The sequence below is a fragment of the Anabrus simplex genome, chromosome 2 (genome assembly GCF_040414725.1).
Source record: "Anabrus simplex isolate iqAnaSimp1 chromosome 2, ASM4041472v1, whole genome shotgun sequence".
NCBI lineage: Eukaryota > Metazoa > Arthropoda > Insecta > Orthoptera > Tettigoniidae > Anabrus > Anabrus simplex.
The window spans coordinates 678,174,002-678,191,963 of record NC_090266.1 but is presented as its reverse complement, the minus strand read 5'-3'; the positions used below and the strand labels follow the sequence as shown (position 1 = coordinate 678,191,963).

The following is a 17,962-nucleotide window of genomic DNA, read 5'->3' as shown; positions in this document are numbered from 1 at the left end:
TTGCTTAAATGTTCTACGATCAAGCTTTTGATATTTCTCATGATGCCTTTCTCAGAACATGTTCTTTCTTGATTTAGAATTAGATTTGCATGTTTTGGATAATTGCTGCTTAATCAGTAATGTATGTTTGCCCCATTATTTTGTTTGTGTATTTACCAGTCTTTCTCCAAATATGCATTTTCTATTTGTGCTTGCCTGAAGGGCTGGAAATGGAATGATTACATTTCTGTATTTTCCAAGTATATGCATTGTAATTTTGGTACCGTTACCTTTATTTTCATTCTACAGTTGAACCTGTCCTAACGGACATCTTTACTCAGCGGACATCTCCCTATATTGGCATTTTTCCACGGAACCAATTTTATTTTACGTAAGACCCGTGTTAAATAAGCCTCATTTAAGCGGACACCTGAAATTCTGGACGGTGGACATGGCCATTAGTCTTGTCCACTTGTCTTAAGCGGACATTTTACACATTCCAGGATACTTTCTGTACCCAGGGCTATGTCATTCTTTCCCTTACAATCAATCTGCAAAATTGTGGGAATTCCTTTTGAATGTTTCTGTCACTTCATGTCCAAGGAAAACAGAAAGAAACGTGCATAGGAATGCTGAAGAAGCTGTGAAATTAATTGTTCTGTATAGGGCTCTTTCCAAACCTTTCTTTAGGTTCATCTTGTGCTCTAATTAGTGTACTTTCTGATAATTCTAGTTGCCTGGGAATGCTACCAGTGACTGTTTACTCACAAGTTACCAAGTGATTTTTCAGCGTGTCTTGCATCATTCTATTCATAACTCAGATTGTCACTGGTATGGTCAAGGTCAGATAGTTGAGTTAAATTTGACAGGGAAGAGACTTCGTGTGCTGATTGTTGAGGCATAAATACCACAGCATTTCAATCGCCCAGTAAACATGAGTAGGAGGGATGAGCTTGTTTAGATCTTGAAACAAGAAAAATGTAGTGTCAAAGGACTTCAGTGAGGGAAGCTCTCTGAAAAATTAAACTGAGGGGAAAGGTTACTGTGAAGAATAAAAGTGATATTTTAAATGAGTGGGAGGAAAATAAGGAATCGAGGAATGAAAAGAAAGTGGAAGTCAGTTTTCGCAGAAGTGAACATTGTGGTATATGAGTGGTTCAAATGTGTTCGAACAAACACTGTGGGTGGCCCAATGTTACAACAAAAAGCACAAGAAATCAAAAATAATCTGAAAGTTAAGGTTAATTGAATAAAGGATTTGTGTGTAATGTTGGGTCGTTATTCCCTTTTCGAGAAAATTGCAGTAAAGAAAATTGGGCTAAATTTGTACACCCAGCTGAATGATTACTTCATGAAGCTGTAATGAATATTAAGGCTGTAAAATCGCTTGTAATATTTCCCAGGTAAGTATTTAGTTGGAACTTCGAAATGAAGATGTATGTTCCAAAATGTTTAATTTTTACAACCTTGTTTTAGGGGACCTTTCTTGTTTAGGGGACCTTTCTCGTAACGGACATTTTTCCACGGAACTTACATTGTCCGCAGATTGTATAATCTGACACTTGGATGTTTTGTGACACCACTTATTTCATTTGTGGAATTCTGCAGTCTGGTTTAAAAAAAAATTAGGATGTGTTATTTCACATAACATGAGCGTCTTGTTAATGCTTTAATTCTTCATTTTAATGTCAGGCTTATTCATAGAGTGAGATTATGCACTTGACAAAACAGTATGCTGTACGAATATGGTATCAAATCATTATACCAGGTGAATCAGCTGCCCTTACCAATATTTTGTTCTGCAGCCTAACAAACGTTTGAGATAGTTGTGAGGTCTATATTCCTCTGGTAGCATCTCGTATGCTCTGTAAGCACACCCTGCAAATGATTCTGAATACTTATCATTCCTGCCATGTGACCATAGTCCATTTAAAAACTATGGCGTCCTTTCAATCTGTGATATATGAAGCCATCTCTTTTCAGTTTTGACTCAGTTAATTTATAACCGTTATGTTCTTCAGTCTGCTGAATCTAATTTTGAATAAATACGGTACATTTATAAATTAGCTGAGAAAGAAAACGTATGGTAACAGAATTATTACATTGTTTCTTTTTCAGATATGTTTTATTTTTTAGTGTATTTTAATATGTTTGTGTATCTTTGTGTATCTTTGCTGTTTGAGATTGTTCCTTTTTATGGCTGAAGATGTCCCTGAGAGATGAAACATGTCTCATTAATCCATTAATGTTGTTATTCTGAAAGGAATAAAATAAACATAGTACTGTATAGGTGGAATTTCCTCAAAGAACCATAATACTTGTGTAGAACCATAATATCGTCGACATAGATAATAATTATCAACAGGTCATCCCATGTAGACATTACGTAGACACTCACGTCTCCGAAAATCTGCTTTGCTCCAAACTTCCATAACTCTTGATCCAAACACTGGTACCAATAGCGTCCAGCCTGTTTCAAGCCATATAGTGTTTTATCATGCGGCATACTCTGTTTCCTTTCAGTAGCTCTGATAATATCATCTTGGACTTGTCGATTACATCTTCCTTTAAATGATGAATTTTAAAACTCTTTCAATGTACTCTGGAACATCCATCCATATCTCTTCGTCAAAAATGCTATTAAGGAAAGCAGTGGAGATGTCGAACTGTCATATATGCATCAATGGCTGTGCTGCGTGAGCCATATCAAGGCGAATAGCACCGAGTCACACCACTGGAGCATAGATCTCGCCGTAATCCATCCCAGGACGTTGAGAAAACCCCTTCGTGACAACCCTATATTTCCGTTTAGTTATAGGACCATCAGCGCCATATTTGTTTCACAGTACTATCCGACTCCCAAAAGTTGAACAATTCTTTGGACACTCCACCAAGTCCCAGGTATCATTCTTCAGTATTGAGGAAAACTCGTCGCCCATCACCTGCATCCACTTTTCTTCATGGGGACCAGAGATTGCAGATTTAATGGGAACTTCCGCTATACAAACGATATCTGGATGATCTCCAACTCCCTCTTCAGTAATCTGGTTCTTCCTTGATCTGCTTGATTTTCCCATGAGGACCTTCTTAGGTCTACCCAGTCTGCGCTTCGTTGGTGTAACTTCAACTGGAAATGGATCCACATCGAAGCCTAAGAAGTTCAGTTCATCCTCTGAATGTGTCAAATTCAGTTTTACATCATCTTGCTGAACTTGAACGTTGATCGGGTCATCCCTGTTCACGACGACGTCAAATGTTTCCATCGTCGACACATGTTCCTCTGCTCTCTCGATGATATCAGTCATCTGTTCTAGGTGGAAATCTTCTTAACAATGGCAGCCATCAACTTTTGGAATCTCTTTCAGGAACCGCACGTCACGCGAAATCTCCACTCGATGTTCCTCAAGGATTCAAACTCTGAAGGCCATGGAATCCACAGCAAAGCCCAGGAACACGCCCTTTTGCACACGTGGCTCAAACTTGCCCGTGCTCTTGGTTCGATTTAAGCGCTAGACCAACGAATCAAATTCTCCCATCCTTGCTTCAAAGGGGGGTATTTCCACCCAGTGCAGCAGTTGGGCAGCGATTCCTGATGTGATTCACAGTTGACACTACTTCTGCCCAGAACGGGGGTGGAAGGCCAGACTGGATCATTAGACACCGAGCCATTTCAACTAAGGTGCGGTTTTTCCGCTCAGCTGCCCCGTTCTGCTCAGGGTTGTTCTGGACCGTCAATCAACGTTTATTGCCGGAGCTCTTCAGTAAGTCATCGAACTGCCTGTAGACATACTCCGTTCCACTATCAGATTGGAAGAACCTTATCTTCTTGTCAAACTACATCTCAATCCTGGTTTTGAAACCCTGGAATTCATCAAGTACTTCGTTCTTCTTTTATAGAAAACAAACTTCACTCCAACATGCAGAATCATCGATGAATGTAATGAAATATCTGGTATGACCATTTCATTCAACTCTCATGGACCCGCATACATCCGTGTGTATGAGTTCACCAGGAGCAGATTTTCTTTGAGATGACTTTGGAAACAACTGACATGTCATTTTTCCTTAAAAATAAACCTTGCATTCAGTGATTGAGTTAATGTCCCTGATTTCAAGTCCTTGCACTGTGTGGTTTCTCGCTGCTTCTCAGAGGTCTTTTGATGTTCAGATGTTCCATCTTCCTGTGCAAGTTGATTAAAGATTTCTTGTCTTCACAGCATGCCAGAAAAGCCTTTTCCGGCTCGGATCATTCATGAATCGCCCACGAAATGTATTCTGCCGACCCGATCCGTGTACAAAACTACACTGTTGTCCTTTCTGTTTATTTCTTCAGCCTTGTGTTCATCGAATGACACAGGATAACCCTTGTCAATCCTCGCGGCCGACAGAAGATTGATTCATAAGTCCAGCACATGCAGAACTTCACTCAAGTCAACTGTCTTATCACGTTCGCTCACTCGTGCAATACCTTTGGCACTGATTTTCATTGAGCTGGACCCCCTGTGGGTAGAGCACACAGAAGAAGATTACATCCATGGTATATCCTTCCTGTCGTAAGAGGCGACTAAAAGGGGCAACATAGGCGCGGAATGGATTGTGGCTTTGGTACCATGTGTTATAATCCCTGACTGTCGTAGAAGGCGACTAAAAGGTCATGTGGCCATCGGTCCCTTTGTTGTTTCTTTTATTTTTCTCGAGGGTTAGTTGTAGACCGAATCAAAAGTTTGATGTGCATGCTGCTTGGGGATGGGCCTCTTACATGTGCAGCTATGCTCGAAAGCCCGATGGTAGTTCCAAGACTCCAGTCGGGTGGGAGCGCAATGTACTTAGCAGTAGTATATGCCTGACAATGCAGGTCCCCACACAGCTGAATGCCAGGACATATTTGTATTTTTTATCTGTACTTAATACTCTGTATACACTATGGGATACATGCTATTGCGGGTGATTTGAGGAAGGGAGTCCTCATACTAATTTCCTCAGTCAGCCCGTACTAGGCATATTCCAACATCGGACTCTGGGCAATACTGTACCTGCTTTCACCAAGTGGGTATTATAATAGTCGTAAATAAAAACAATAAGATAAACCACCTTTCCAATACTTATCAATCCTTATATTTAGGATACAATCATTACAACTGGTGTTATAAGTCGTAAGCATCTAATATATATATATATATCATTAGAATTACTATTAATATTATTATTACTAATTACTATTATAATCTATATCCAATACGGTTTACAATGAGGATTACAACAAGTGGGTATTGCCTTGGCAGCTTGATTCGGCTACAGAACGCCCCTGATCGGAGTTGGTGGCATTTGGGGAGGATGTTTCCGGGCATGGCTGGGAAAAAAAACATCTACAGTCTCCCAGGGTGGTCCCCCACCCAGCCTTTAACTTTTAATTCCTTGAGAGGTGTGTGTGGGGGTAACCCTCTAGGACCAAGTACAGCGTGAAGGTGTGGGACCCAGCTTCTCTAGGTTTCTGGTTGCAATCAGAACCGATGGGCAAGATTTCAAACTGGTGATGTCTGTTTCATTTAGTAGATGCACGGAAGGTGTCTACAGTGAACTGGAAGACTTTAAAAAATGTGCATAACAGTAGTTTGTTGTTAAGGTCGAGCACTGATGCAAGCTGATCGGGTGATCGAGTGTAACACTTTGGTGAAATCTCTGTCAAAGTGGAAGAGCACAAAACCTTGAATCTGGTTCATGGATTTATCTTCCACTGCGATCTCATCTTGAGAACAGTGATGATAAGTAGATGGATGACATGAAGCACCATGGCGTGAAACACGTCCGGCGCATTAGTGCAAAGTCAATGGGGAAGACGTTGCCATGGGTGCGTTCATTGTTACCTTCAAATTGTCAGTGTTTTCAGAAAAAGTCAAGGCAACAACCTATCGCTGCGATGTGAGGCGCACATCCCGCCTCCTATGCGCTGCTGTCAACGCCAAAAGTTCAGGCATATGGTATCTCGTTCGAATCGGTCTGTGTGTGGTACATTTGGAAGAGGAGCTCGTGGCACGGAAGAGTGCACACCTCTTTACAGGTGCACTAACTGCCTTGGCCTTCATTCTCCTAGAGATCGGAACTATCCAGTCTATCTCAGTGAGAAGAAGATTCAGGAGATCAAGACCCTGTATGGTCTTTCCTACCAGGAAGCGTGCCGTAAGTTCAATTCTATGAATCCACCTGCCAAGACACTAGACTTCATAATGATAGCACAAAGTCCACCAGGTTCATCATTTGTATCAGCAGCACCTGTGATGATCACTGCGCTGAAGGCGGCTGTTGCTCCTGAGAGCAAAGTCACATAGAGTAAAAGTTCGAAGGTGGGGATCCCCCAGCTTTTGACCACAAAGAAGCCTGTGCCGGGTAGGAATCCTAAGCCCATACGGGAGGGGTAGAAGACTTAGTTTTCTTCCCCCAACAGGTCGGCAAATGCTGCACCCAAGCCAACGGAGGCGGCATCGTCAACCTCAGCTGCGTTTCCACCTCCCAGCCCGTCAAAATGAGAAAAGAAGGCAGAGAAGAGGGGCACCCCTATTAGGCACTTCCCCACTCCTGCGAAAGGGGAACCATGCCCTCCATCTCGAAGGTATATATCAGCACGACCAGGTGTGCCTGCTGCAAAACCTAGGCGCTCCCCTTTTAGGAAGAAATCTCGCCAACGAAAAGCGTTGAAGATGATCTCAGCATTAGTCACTTCATCATCCCCTGATGAGGGGATGAATGCTCCATATTCATCCACGTCCACGGATGTTGATGTTGGTGTTCAGGTTTAAAAGCATCTTGCCGCTTATAACCTGAAACTCGCAGAAAGTCCACATTATGGCACTGTTACAATGGAATTGTACTGGTTATGACAGGCACCTTACTTAGCTGTGATTATCGACGCCATAAGGCATATCTGTGTCGGTGCGATGTAAAGCCACTAGCAAAAAAAAAAAAAAAAAATTAGCTGCGCCAGCTAATTGGTCAATTCGCACACAGTTTAGTCTGTATTCAAGAAACTAATCTCTGACCAGATTATCATTCAGTCTTGCTAAATTTTAAGTTGTACTTGACAGAACGAGCAATGCAGCCAGTTGGTGTACACTTGGATGGCAGTCACAGATTGTTTGATGTACCTTCATTTCCTTGTCTTGTCAGACAACCAATTAAGGTAACTCCATGGTTAAAACGACAACCTAAATAATCCTGGATCTGCATACCAGCCCAAAAGAGAACACAGACCCGTCCATGTATTGGAGGCTCTTCTTGTCCGTTGTTGGTCGGTATCCAGATTCAGTAACTGTTTACACATGGATGGTTCGAGGGCAGAAGCGAATGTAGGCTGTGCGTTCATTGTCGATAATAACTGGTTTCATTTTCCTCTACCAGAAACCTTTTGTGTGTACACAACAAAACTGTATGCTGTCTTTCTGTATGTGCTGTCCAATAAATGCCGGCCGGCACTTTGTGTAGTGTACAGACTCCTTGAGCTTGCTAAAATCTATTGATTATTGTTTCCCTCAGCACTCTCTTGTGCAGCAGATCCAATACCTGCTGGCTGGGTATTGAGCTGCTAGCACCAGAATCACGTTCTTATGGCTCCCAAGTCACATGCGTGTAGCAGGAAATGAGTTAGCCAATAGGGCTGCCAAGTAGGTGGTCACATTGTTCCCATTGACTTACAAGGTTCCAGCCAGTGATATTCGTTGTCAGCTGAGACATTTTGTTATTTCCCGTTGGGAGATGGAATGGCAGGCCACTGATACGATTTTTATGCAGGTGAAAGATGCTGAAGTAATGGCTTTAGTGATGATCATAACTCATTTTGGCCATCCTTGGACTTAAGGTATTAATACTTGGAGCTGTCAATATTTAACAATGACCTTCTTCATTATGATACAAACAATATGAAAGTGCAAAATATGCTATTTTTGTCAGCAAGTATAGGTACCATCCTTTGGTTATCATATACTTGACAAAGAAAAACAGCGAAAGAAGAGACCACATTTATTACACATGAAAAGTGGTGCTTTGGAATAAAACAGCACTTTCCCAACCAGTTGGTTACCTTTGCTAAGGTGATAGGCAAACTAGTTCACAGCTCCTGTGAGTAAATTTTGACATGCAGGATCAACCAACTGTTACAAACTATTGGAATAGAAGTACAGTTTTGCCAGAAAGTTTAGGGACACACTGTGATTTGAACATATGCATCTCTGTCCCAATATTATTAGATGGCATTGCAATGTTTTCAATTGTCAGTTATCATTGGGAAACAAGTATTTTTTAGTGCAAACAAAGCATTTCTATGATGATTGTTAACTATTAAAAAATGTATAGATTTTTAAGGATAGGTGGGTATACGCTATCTTCACATTGTTAATATTTTTAGTTACACATTTTTCTAATAAAAAAGTACTGATCCCATCTGTATAAAATTTTATACATGTCTGTCTGCATACTTATTGGGTTTACTTTCTTTTGTATATGCTGAAATACTAAAAAGTGGAACTTTTACAATTTTACTTCCAAAGAGCAAATTTTTTAGCCTTTATTTGTAATATTATATTTAATATCTTCCACTTACAAACACATAATAAAGTCAGTAACTTTCTAGGTGGTGGTATTGGTAGAAATTTAATGTTTCTGGGTTAAATATTTTCCAAGAAAACTGTACCTAACTGTTCAAAAATTAAGTATGTGGGAAAATGAAAGTGCCACTACCTTAGTGCATACCAAGTCCATATTCTGGGTCTTTGGGTCTGTATCTCCTTCCCTTTCCATGTTCTTGTTATCCTTCCTGGCAGTTTTTGGGGAGCATAGCAGGCAGATGTGCTTGTTTACTATACATTTCATTGATCCCTTTGCAGATTCTTAACATGTTTATTCCAGGTTAGAACTTGCAATGGCTGAGCCGAAAGTTTCTTCATTATTAGAGGATGCACATGATTTGAGTAAGCTATAATCTACATTACTGTGTATGTTTTCTACAATAGAATTAACAGAACTATCACTACTATTGATTGTCACTGTATTTACATTATTTACAAGTTCGACTTTTCCTCTGCCAGGACCACCTGATCGCTTTTTGAAACTATGACTTTGCCGAGGCATACTGTAATTTTATCGTCGCACCATCAAGTTCAAACTAAAAGAAACCAATGAATGTTTGAAAGTATCGAGCAGAGAATAGCACGAAAGGAAATTCCCATTGAAGGAAGTTAAAACTTAAACTTTCAGCAAATAACCATCACACCTGATTGAAGGGGCATGGCAGCACATTATGATGTATTTAAATGGCAACTACCATACATAGCTGTACTGAATGTTTCTGGGCAAAATATAAACAGATTCATGTAAAGCAGACTTAGCAGTACTGATGTCAGTCAGAAATGAAAAATCAATGTTTTTGACCCTGTTCGCGGTGCCACCTCCTCTTAAGCGAACAAAAAATGTTGACTTTTGTGACGACAAAATGCAAAATAACTAACTTAATGTGATGCATTATTTGATCTATTGATGGATTGTTTCTAACATATATTTTAAAAGAGCAAGGATGATTGCTCCTTGAAAAACATTTCTGCAAACTTCCAAGCATTTTCTGAGTTTCATTTCATGAAGTAAGGTATTCTTGGTATGAAAATGGGAAATCATATTCAGGGTTGCCGACGGTGGGATTCAAATCCACTATGTCCCAAATGTAAGCACACAGCTGTGCGCCTATAAATGCATAGCCTACTTTCAACAATTCCCTTATATAATATTTTATTCTTTCTGTCCTCAGCTTCTTTATTCATAAAATTATGAACACTGAACAATATCTCATGTTTGTCCTCTTGTTATTGCAAACTTCAGTTTAGAATTTTCAGTGGCATAAATCACTTTGTGCCTGAACGATAGGAATATGTACTGACAGTGAACTGATTTATTTAGCTACTGACCGTACTTGCTCAGTCAAGTCTGTCCTCTCTTCAGCATTCCACTAATATACTGGCTGTCAATCAACATGCGATAAGGTCTGCCAGCACTTTTACAGATTAAGCCTGTCTGCTGCTAACCACAGACAAAATGATGAAACACTATGGTCACAAATTCTGTACATTACCTTGTTAAACAGAATGTGGAATGTCTCATCTGTTAAAACTGCTTTCCCATATTTCACTAAAAATTGTAGATTTGTATCACAGGAGTACCAAGTTGTTGAATGGAAAACAAAATTGATTCCTTTTCTTTACAATGTCCATCTCTCCTAGTTGTTTCAAGGCATCCTGAAATGAAATAGGCTTTTTTGGAAACTACTTTCTCCATTTGCAGTAAATAACCAGACTTATGTCAGAAACATAGCTGTGTATCATTTGAATTATCTTAATTACCGAGAGCACTTGTGATTTGGTTATGTGGTTTGTGTCCCAGATCTTCTCAAGCTATTTTTTCCATACATTATGGACAGTTGATTTCTCAATATTATCTTTTAATTACCTGAAGTGTTGTGTGCTTATGATTTGCATGTTTTGATGTGCTGTCATTACTTCATAAAAATCAGCTTGTGGACTTTGTGCACTTTCATTGCGTTGCCAGCTTGTACTTAAGTACAGATTTTGCATTAGTAATCATTGTCAAAATGTGTCTACATATTGTTGCTTTAGTGAGATAATGTCCAGCTCCATGGCTAAATGGTTAGCGTGCTGGCCTTTGGTCACAGGGTTCCCGGGTTCAATTCCCGGCAGGGTCGGGAATTTTAACCATCATTGGTTAATTTCGCTGACATGGGGGCTGGGTGGATGTCTCTTCTTCATCATAATTTCATCCTCATCACAATGCGCAAGTCACCTACGGGCATCAAATTTAAAAAATACTAGCACTTGGCGAACCAAACATGTCCTCGGACACTCCCGGCACTAAACGCCATACGCCATTTCATTTCAGTGAGATAATGTCATTTTCTTATCGTTACAGGTTTGATTATAGGCAGGTCTCTTTGCGTGCACCAATGGCATTGGAGTCCAATTCATGGCTCACAAGCAATAATACTGCTGGAAATGCCCCCAGTAGGGATCAGCAGCAGCAGCAGCAGCAGCAGCAGCAGCAGCAGCAGCAACAACAGCAGCAGCAGCAGCAGCAGCAGCATACAGGAGTGGTCAAGACCCGAGATGACCAGTTGGGTCCAGTATCTCAGCACACCCAGAACTTTGTGTCTGATGACGTTGTAAATCAGAGCCAGCAGCGTGGGTTGCTTAAAATTCCATCATCTGTGGGGAAATGTTCCATGTTCACCCAGACAGAGCACACCAATAGGTAAACTAGTAGAATTTTTTTATGGCATGTATTTAGAGGAAATAACAGTGCATGTTTTATACCGTGACATTTTCTGCTGTGCTCTGTTACATTGTATGTGTGTGGTGTTTCAGGAAACCTTTGAGAAATTTACTGAGGTTGTGGAAGTAATTTGTTGCTACATGCCTCATTTCCTTGATTTCAAATACGTGGTTATTAATTGAATAATATTTTATCAACGTTTATACAAAAAAGTTAAGAGATATTTGTAGAATATATGGGATTCGGTGGGTGGAGATTTTTTAGTACTAAGCCAAATTATTTTATTAACTACATATGTGGCTCCAGTTTGGGTTGGATATCATATTGTGATACGTATAGTAGTGTGAATTGTTCCATTTCAAGGCTGACCTTTTTCATTTCTTTATGACGTGTTGCAGGGAATCAACGGCCATTAATTTGCTTAACTATGTTATATTCCAGCTGCAGTTTTTGAAATATTCCTTTTCTGAAATGTTCTAAACTTTTCATGTTTGGAATGTCTTAATTCCTATCAAGTATAGCTGGACTTACATTATCCCATCTTATTGATGGGCATGATGTCCAAGCAGCCTAATCAAAGTGAACACTGTGGTACCTACTACTATGATATGATTTTTCTGTTATGGATTTTTAATACTCAAGCTTTGATTTTCATCTGGTATGCATAGAATGTTAAAGTGAACGTACTTTTTTTTTCTTTTTCTTGTCTGAGTCAAGTTTTACCCCTGTCGATAACTAGATTCTTAGACACATTCATTGTTCTTGAGATTTTCAGCACCCAATAGGTGGTGTTTACTTTCTAACACATCTAGCTGTTACATTGTATGTGTCATTTACGGACAATAAAAGAGAATAAAAATATCGGAACTTGATACAAAAAAAAAAAAAAAAGATGAAGAAGAGAAGATACTATTCTTCATTATTCAGTCCTACAGAAGAGAAAAAAACATTAATTGCTGCACTCTATGTTGAAGGATTGTTTTAGAATATGAAATTTCCTGTTCAGGTCATTTAATATTTATGTTTCTGAATATCCTTGAGAATCATAAATGAAAGCTTGTTTAAGGAAAAAGTTACAAATTTAAGAGTTAAATTTGGTTGAAAGCAAGTTCCCTGCTTATTTTATAAAATTCACTTATGGACTCATCATCAATGTTATTTTTAAGAGTTCTAACTGAAACAGTGGGGTTTGACATGATTTATACACAGTCTATGAATACTTTGTTTGTTTTTCTAAGATTAACAAAATCCGTTCCTGTTTGTTTGTGTTTATTTTGGATTTCTTAACATTGTTGCCCTGTCTTCTTTCCAGGAGTATGACTTTTGCAGGATGGTACTTACGTAAGTAAGATGGAATATGGTGGCTCTTCTTGTTACACGGAGTTAGACGAATAAGCTAGTTAAAATATTTAGAAAAAATATCATATATTTCAAGTAAGTCTGCTGAAGTAATAGTGTTCATTGTTTGAAAGTCTGTTATAGGCATCGTAGAACATCAATGGAGCATCTTAAAATTTGTATGGCAATTAATTGATAGCATTGTAATTACATAATATATTTTGTACAATTTTATTGTTTGTTGGATGGTCTTTGTTAATGTTTTAAAAAATAATTATGCCTATTTATTATCATTAAAATATCCCACCTCTGTCAAGTTAACTAAAGAGTTTGAAATTAACTCTGTATTTTTGATGGTGTACTGGTGATAAACTATTCCTTGTACCTGCATCTAAGCTATTCCCAAAAATATATCAGATGGTAAATTCTGCATGTAGAAGACTTGCTCTATATTTAGTTTTCTGACAGTATACAGATCATGTGTGTCTATGCTGTTTTTCACTACAGTTTAATCCTGATGTAAACATGGTATCTGTATTTCTCCACCAATGAAAGAATTGCGATTTGCTGAGCTTGTAGTATCACACTCTACCCCGTTGTCTCGTGTTCTGATGTACAGTGCTGGGCATCTTATACAACAGTGCTAAGATTTGAACTTCTGACTAAACATACTTGTGTACAGTATGTTAGGTGGACGAGGAACAGTTTTTGAACTGTTTGAAACTGTTTACACGGATATCATCTGCTGAAGTATGATGAATGATTGTTCAAAAAAACAGACTTAAGCAAAAAATTACACATGTAGAAAGAATTACATTAGAACGACTGGCTGAAATGCCCCTCGGTACACTCTAACCTAATAATATAATACCAGTAAGCCGAACACCAAACTTTCAAGTTGAAATTTACATCACTTACCTTGGAGATTTCCTATCCGAACATGCCAGCCGGAACAATAGATAATACCGGGCGAGTTGGCCGTGCGCGTAGAGGCGCGCGGCTGTGAGCTTGCATCCGGGAGATAGTAGGTTCGAATCCCACTATCGGCAGCCCCGAAGATGGTTTTCCGTGGTTTCCCATTTTCACACCAGGCAAATGCTGGGGCTGTACCTTAATTAAGGCCACGGCCGCTTCCTTCCAACTCCTAGGCCTTTCCTATTCCATCGTCGCCATAAGACCTATCTGTGTCGGTGCGACGTAAAGCCTCTAGCAAAAAAAAAAAATAAATAATAATCTTATAACATCTATCATAAAGACAAAATTTTAAAAACAAGACAAACATGGTCATAACTAAAGTAAGAATTCATTAATATATGTTTACCTTACTCAGTCATCCTGAAGAGGCTCATTTCCTTCCATGTCACATGATGTATCCCTTCCAATCTCATTACTGTCACTGTGTGATAAATCATTGCTGCTCTGGCCGCTATCAGTGATGATAATAAACCTTTCCATAACATCATCTGGTAGGCCCTCCAGCTGCCACATCCGTTCTTCTTTCATGGTGTGCCAAATGCAATCTTTCCAGTTATCTGCAGTTGTTAATTTGCCTGTCGTTCTAACCTGTGTCCGCACGTTACGGATGGAACTGGCCGATACACGACACACCTTAGCATCTACAAGGGAAGGGCGCGCACCTGGGAATCGCAGATCTTAAGTAAATTTATGCACACATGTTAAATGAGCTAAGAATAATAGAGCCAAAATATTTATTTTGGAATTTAACTTATGCGATCTACAGAAAGCGTTAAAGTTCGCAAATTTGAATTGGCACGCTTGGTTACGCAGGACTGTGGCATGTGCTGGATTGACTCGTTGACTAATTCGTAGAGGGACCATGCCACTGATCTTTCTTATTCTGTTAGTATTTGCGTAGCAAGTCACTAAGATGATGTAGCAGCATTAAGAGAAATAATTTAATTCTTGAATTGATTGTGGGTCAAAATAGAAGAAAATTGTTATGGGAAAATGAAGGTTGATCAGTATAACAAGCGATGTTACACACGAAAGCAAGTTACTCCTTATAGTTTCTGCAACAATGATGCTTGTGATAGAAATGTTGAAAGCATGAGGAGATTCTACACTAACCACACCTAATGAAGTGAGGATAAGAGCAAGTGAAACATTTTAAGTTCCTGCTGTCAAAACAATATTGCATAGAACGCTCGAAGGCTCCCAGATTTTTGGACAGGTACTGACTTTGGTACCTGGTGTATTGCCACATGGAACGAAAATGAGGAAACGACAGTTGAGTGGTATTACAAGTAACTAATCTCATTTTGTTCTCATTTTGTTCCGTATTGAAGATACAATAAGTAAAATTCTTTCTTCAATAAAATTACTGTGTCCACCTATTCAATACGATTATATTTTGTAGTGATTAAATTCTACATGAAATATAAACACTAGTTAGGGATATGTTTCACCCTAGTTTTCATCATAAAATGGCGACCTTCGAGGTGCAACGGATCTTGTGTCCCACCTCCAATCAGGCATGCAACATTCCTTCCATTGTTTTTAGCAGTAAAGTGTTTCTCAAGCAGTTGTCGAAAATATGTTCAGTTATATTTTTAAAAACCAAGGATATTTACAGCTACGAAGAGCACAAACAACTATCCACATCAGCAGCATCGTAACGCTAGGCTGTAACCTATAGGCTAATGGCACGGTGCACCAAACTCTTACACTGTAGTGAGTATGTGCATTCCTGTTAGAGACCACCACCATACAGAGGATGTGTACAGCGACAGGATGTGTATAGCGACACTGTTCAAATAACGGAAAAAGTTACAAAAAATTCCGCCGGATGTCATATTATCTCAGTAAGCACTTAAGTTCTCATTACTAGCTTAAAACAACAAATGCTGTGCTCCCTCGTGGGATCAAAGGGCAAATGCCGTGCTCACTCTATTGACTGTCCTTTGGTGTACTCGTCAGCAGGTTAAAGTGATGCATAAAGGCCTCATAAGTTCGGCATTATGGTTTAATTATGTGTGCTGAACACCACAGATTGCACTGCGGTGGTAATTGATTTTTCCCCTTTTAAAGTAATATCCTTCCTGTATGCATTTCCAGGCTGAACCCCCTCTGATCACTGTTACACACATTTTCGGGGTCATAGGTCTCTATAACAGATTTAACTTGTATGAATATTTCTGCAACTTCGATGGTTTATACTTCTATGTTGGTCTGCTTTTTCATCGTTACAGATGTTATATTTCATGACACAATACAATTGCGCTTCTTAAAGTTATGTACCCACTAGTGACATGCTCTAGACCCCGCACATTGTTCTTTGTGAACAACATGCATAGCCCGCTGCTGGATGGTCACATTGTGAATTATTTCATTATTTTGATGGACAAAACTGATTCCCCCCCCCCCGACATTACATGTTATTACCTTCAATTTGTCACAGCACCCACTGTTTTTTTACATGCTTTTCCCACAAATATAATTTTTTTTTTTTTTTTTGCTTTTGACACGATGGAACCTTTGTTTCTCTGACGAAAACGAAAGTGGGCCCCACTTACCACTTTTCCAATATTAAACAGGCTTCTTCTTAAGCGTGACCTGATAGTGTGATTTGCAGGTAGGGTATGGAGTAACGGCCTCTCGATGAGTGAACCCAGCACGTGGTGCAGTACTGCGTAGCCGAGCGCACCAATTCAAACATACGAATTTTAACGCTTTCTGCAGGTCGTACAAATTAATTTCTGAAAAAGGTATTTTGGCCATTGTATTATTCTTGGCTCATTTAACATGTGTGTAAATCTTGCGTAAGATCAGCGATTCCCCGGTATGTGTAATTCCCTTGCTACTTTCTTTACCTCTTTTAATGCTAAACCAGGATTCTGTTCACTTAATTCATTGAGCACAGCCACAATGCACTGCCTATGATCACTTCTGTGTTGTTTTCCTCTTATGTGCGTTACAACACATGATGGTCCTACTTCTTTCTCTGTTTCTTTCACACTGAATGCTGACTCATTGACTGCCAATCCAGGATGCGACACTGTCTTCATGCTGTACAGCTCGGGGCTTCCCTACACTGCGAAGAGATACCCTATATTATTATGCCACACCTTGTGCCTTCATTTCTCCTTTAATCAGTCTTTTATAAACAAATGCAAATGTATATTGTGCCCTTGCAAAGGCACCAAATGCGGTGATCTTCTTTCTTCATATGTGCGCCGGCTGCTCCTGTAAATAATGACATTTAAATGATACTCACCGCTGCATGTAGACTCTTCTTCCTCAGTCGAGGTGCGTCCAAAATATCCCACGGGTTGATAGGCCACACGTCGATCGGGGAGTGAGGAGATGAAAAGATGGGGTAAACTAAACTATAAATGACGGTACCCAAAGACTGAATTAAAATTTAAATAAATAAACTGATTTATTGAACAAAGTGCAAAGTGCCAAAAATTGAAAATAAACTGGTGAAAAATAAACAAAGTGAAATAAAATAGAAATTAAATAAAAAAAAAAATAGAAGATCTACCTTACAATAACTCAATTATCTGCCTAATAAAATTGACTGAAGGTCGATCAAATTTAAATTATTCCAGATTACGTCGACACTGTCTCCAAGATGATGACGTGAATAAATTCAAAACTCTGGTCAGAAAATACCACCTCATTTGAAAATACTAAATTGTAATACATGAAAAAAAATGTCTATCAAAATGAACTTGCGTAGTTGAATAATTAATTGGTTAAGTCATCAAATCAACACTGACTCAGAGGTGTTTATCAAATATTTAACACACATGACTCAGTTGGGAAACGCCCAACTCTAAATAATCATGGACTGCACTAACCATGTATAACAAATAAGAGGAAAAGAAAACAAAACAACCATGAACATTGTACTTCATCTACCACATAACCATTGCCACATTTTATTGAAACATGAACCTGAGTGTTACAATCACTCATTTAATTAATTAAACCTCACTTGCATGACTGTGATAGCCTGGACCTCTTAACATATAAAATAATTAGGCCAAGTGCCTCATGTTTACATCTCAAATGAAAGCGATCCTTTTACATAATTAATTTTACTTAATTTGCCGCTGCCTGCATTTCCATTACGACTTCATTATTTGTGGTACCACCACTAGATGGAGGCAGATCCCATCTCATTTACCTAATTCATTTGCGGCACTGATGATACAACTGGTTTATTAAAGATCGCTTCATTTCCTAATTGAAACGTAGTGGATTTCTAAGGCTTGGTAATTACTGAATGTCTGGTATGAGCATACCACTACTATGGTTTTGACTATGAACTAATCGATGATCTCTTATCCTAACACATGAA

The 17,962-nt window shown here is 39.1% G+C and overlaps 1 protein-coding gene across 4 annotated transcripts in view; it reads left to right on the top strand.

The window, feature by feature from the left end:
• The window catches only part of LOC136863028 (transcription factor Clamp), a 213,624-nt gene that overhangs the window by 148,266 nt on the left and 47,396 nt on the right, over window positions 1-17,962 (top strand). For all 4 annotated transcript variants that reach the window (XM_067139346.2, XM_067139343.2, XM_067139344.2 and 1 more), the window contains one exon: window positions 10,939-11,277. In XM_067139346.2, coding sequence (XP_066995447.2) covers window positions 10,939-11,277 — 339 coding nt within the window. The remainder of the gene's footprint in view (window positions 1-10,938; window positions 11,278-17,962) is intronic.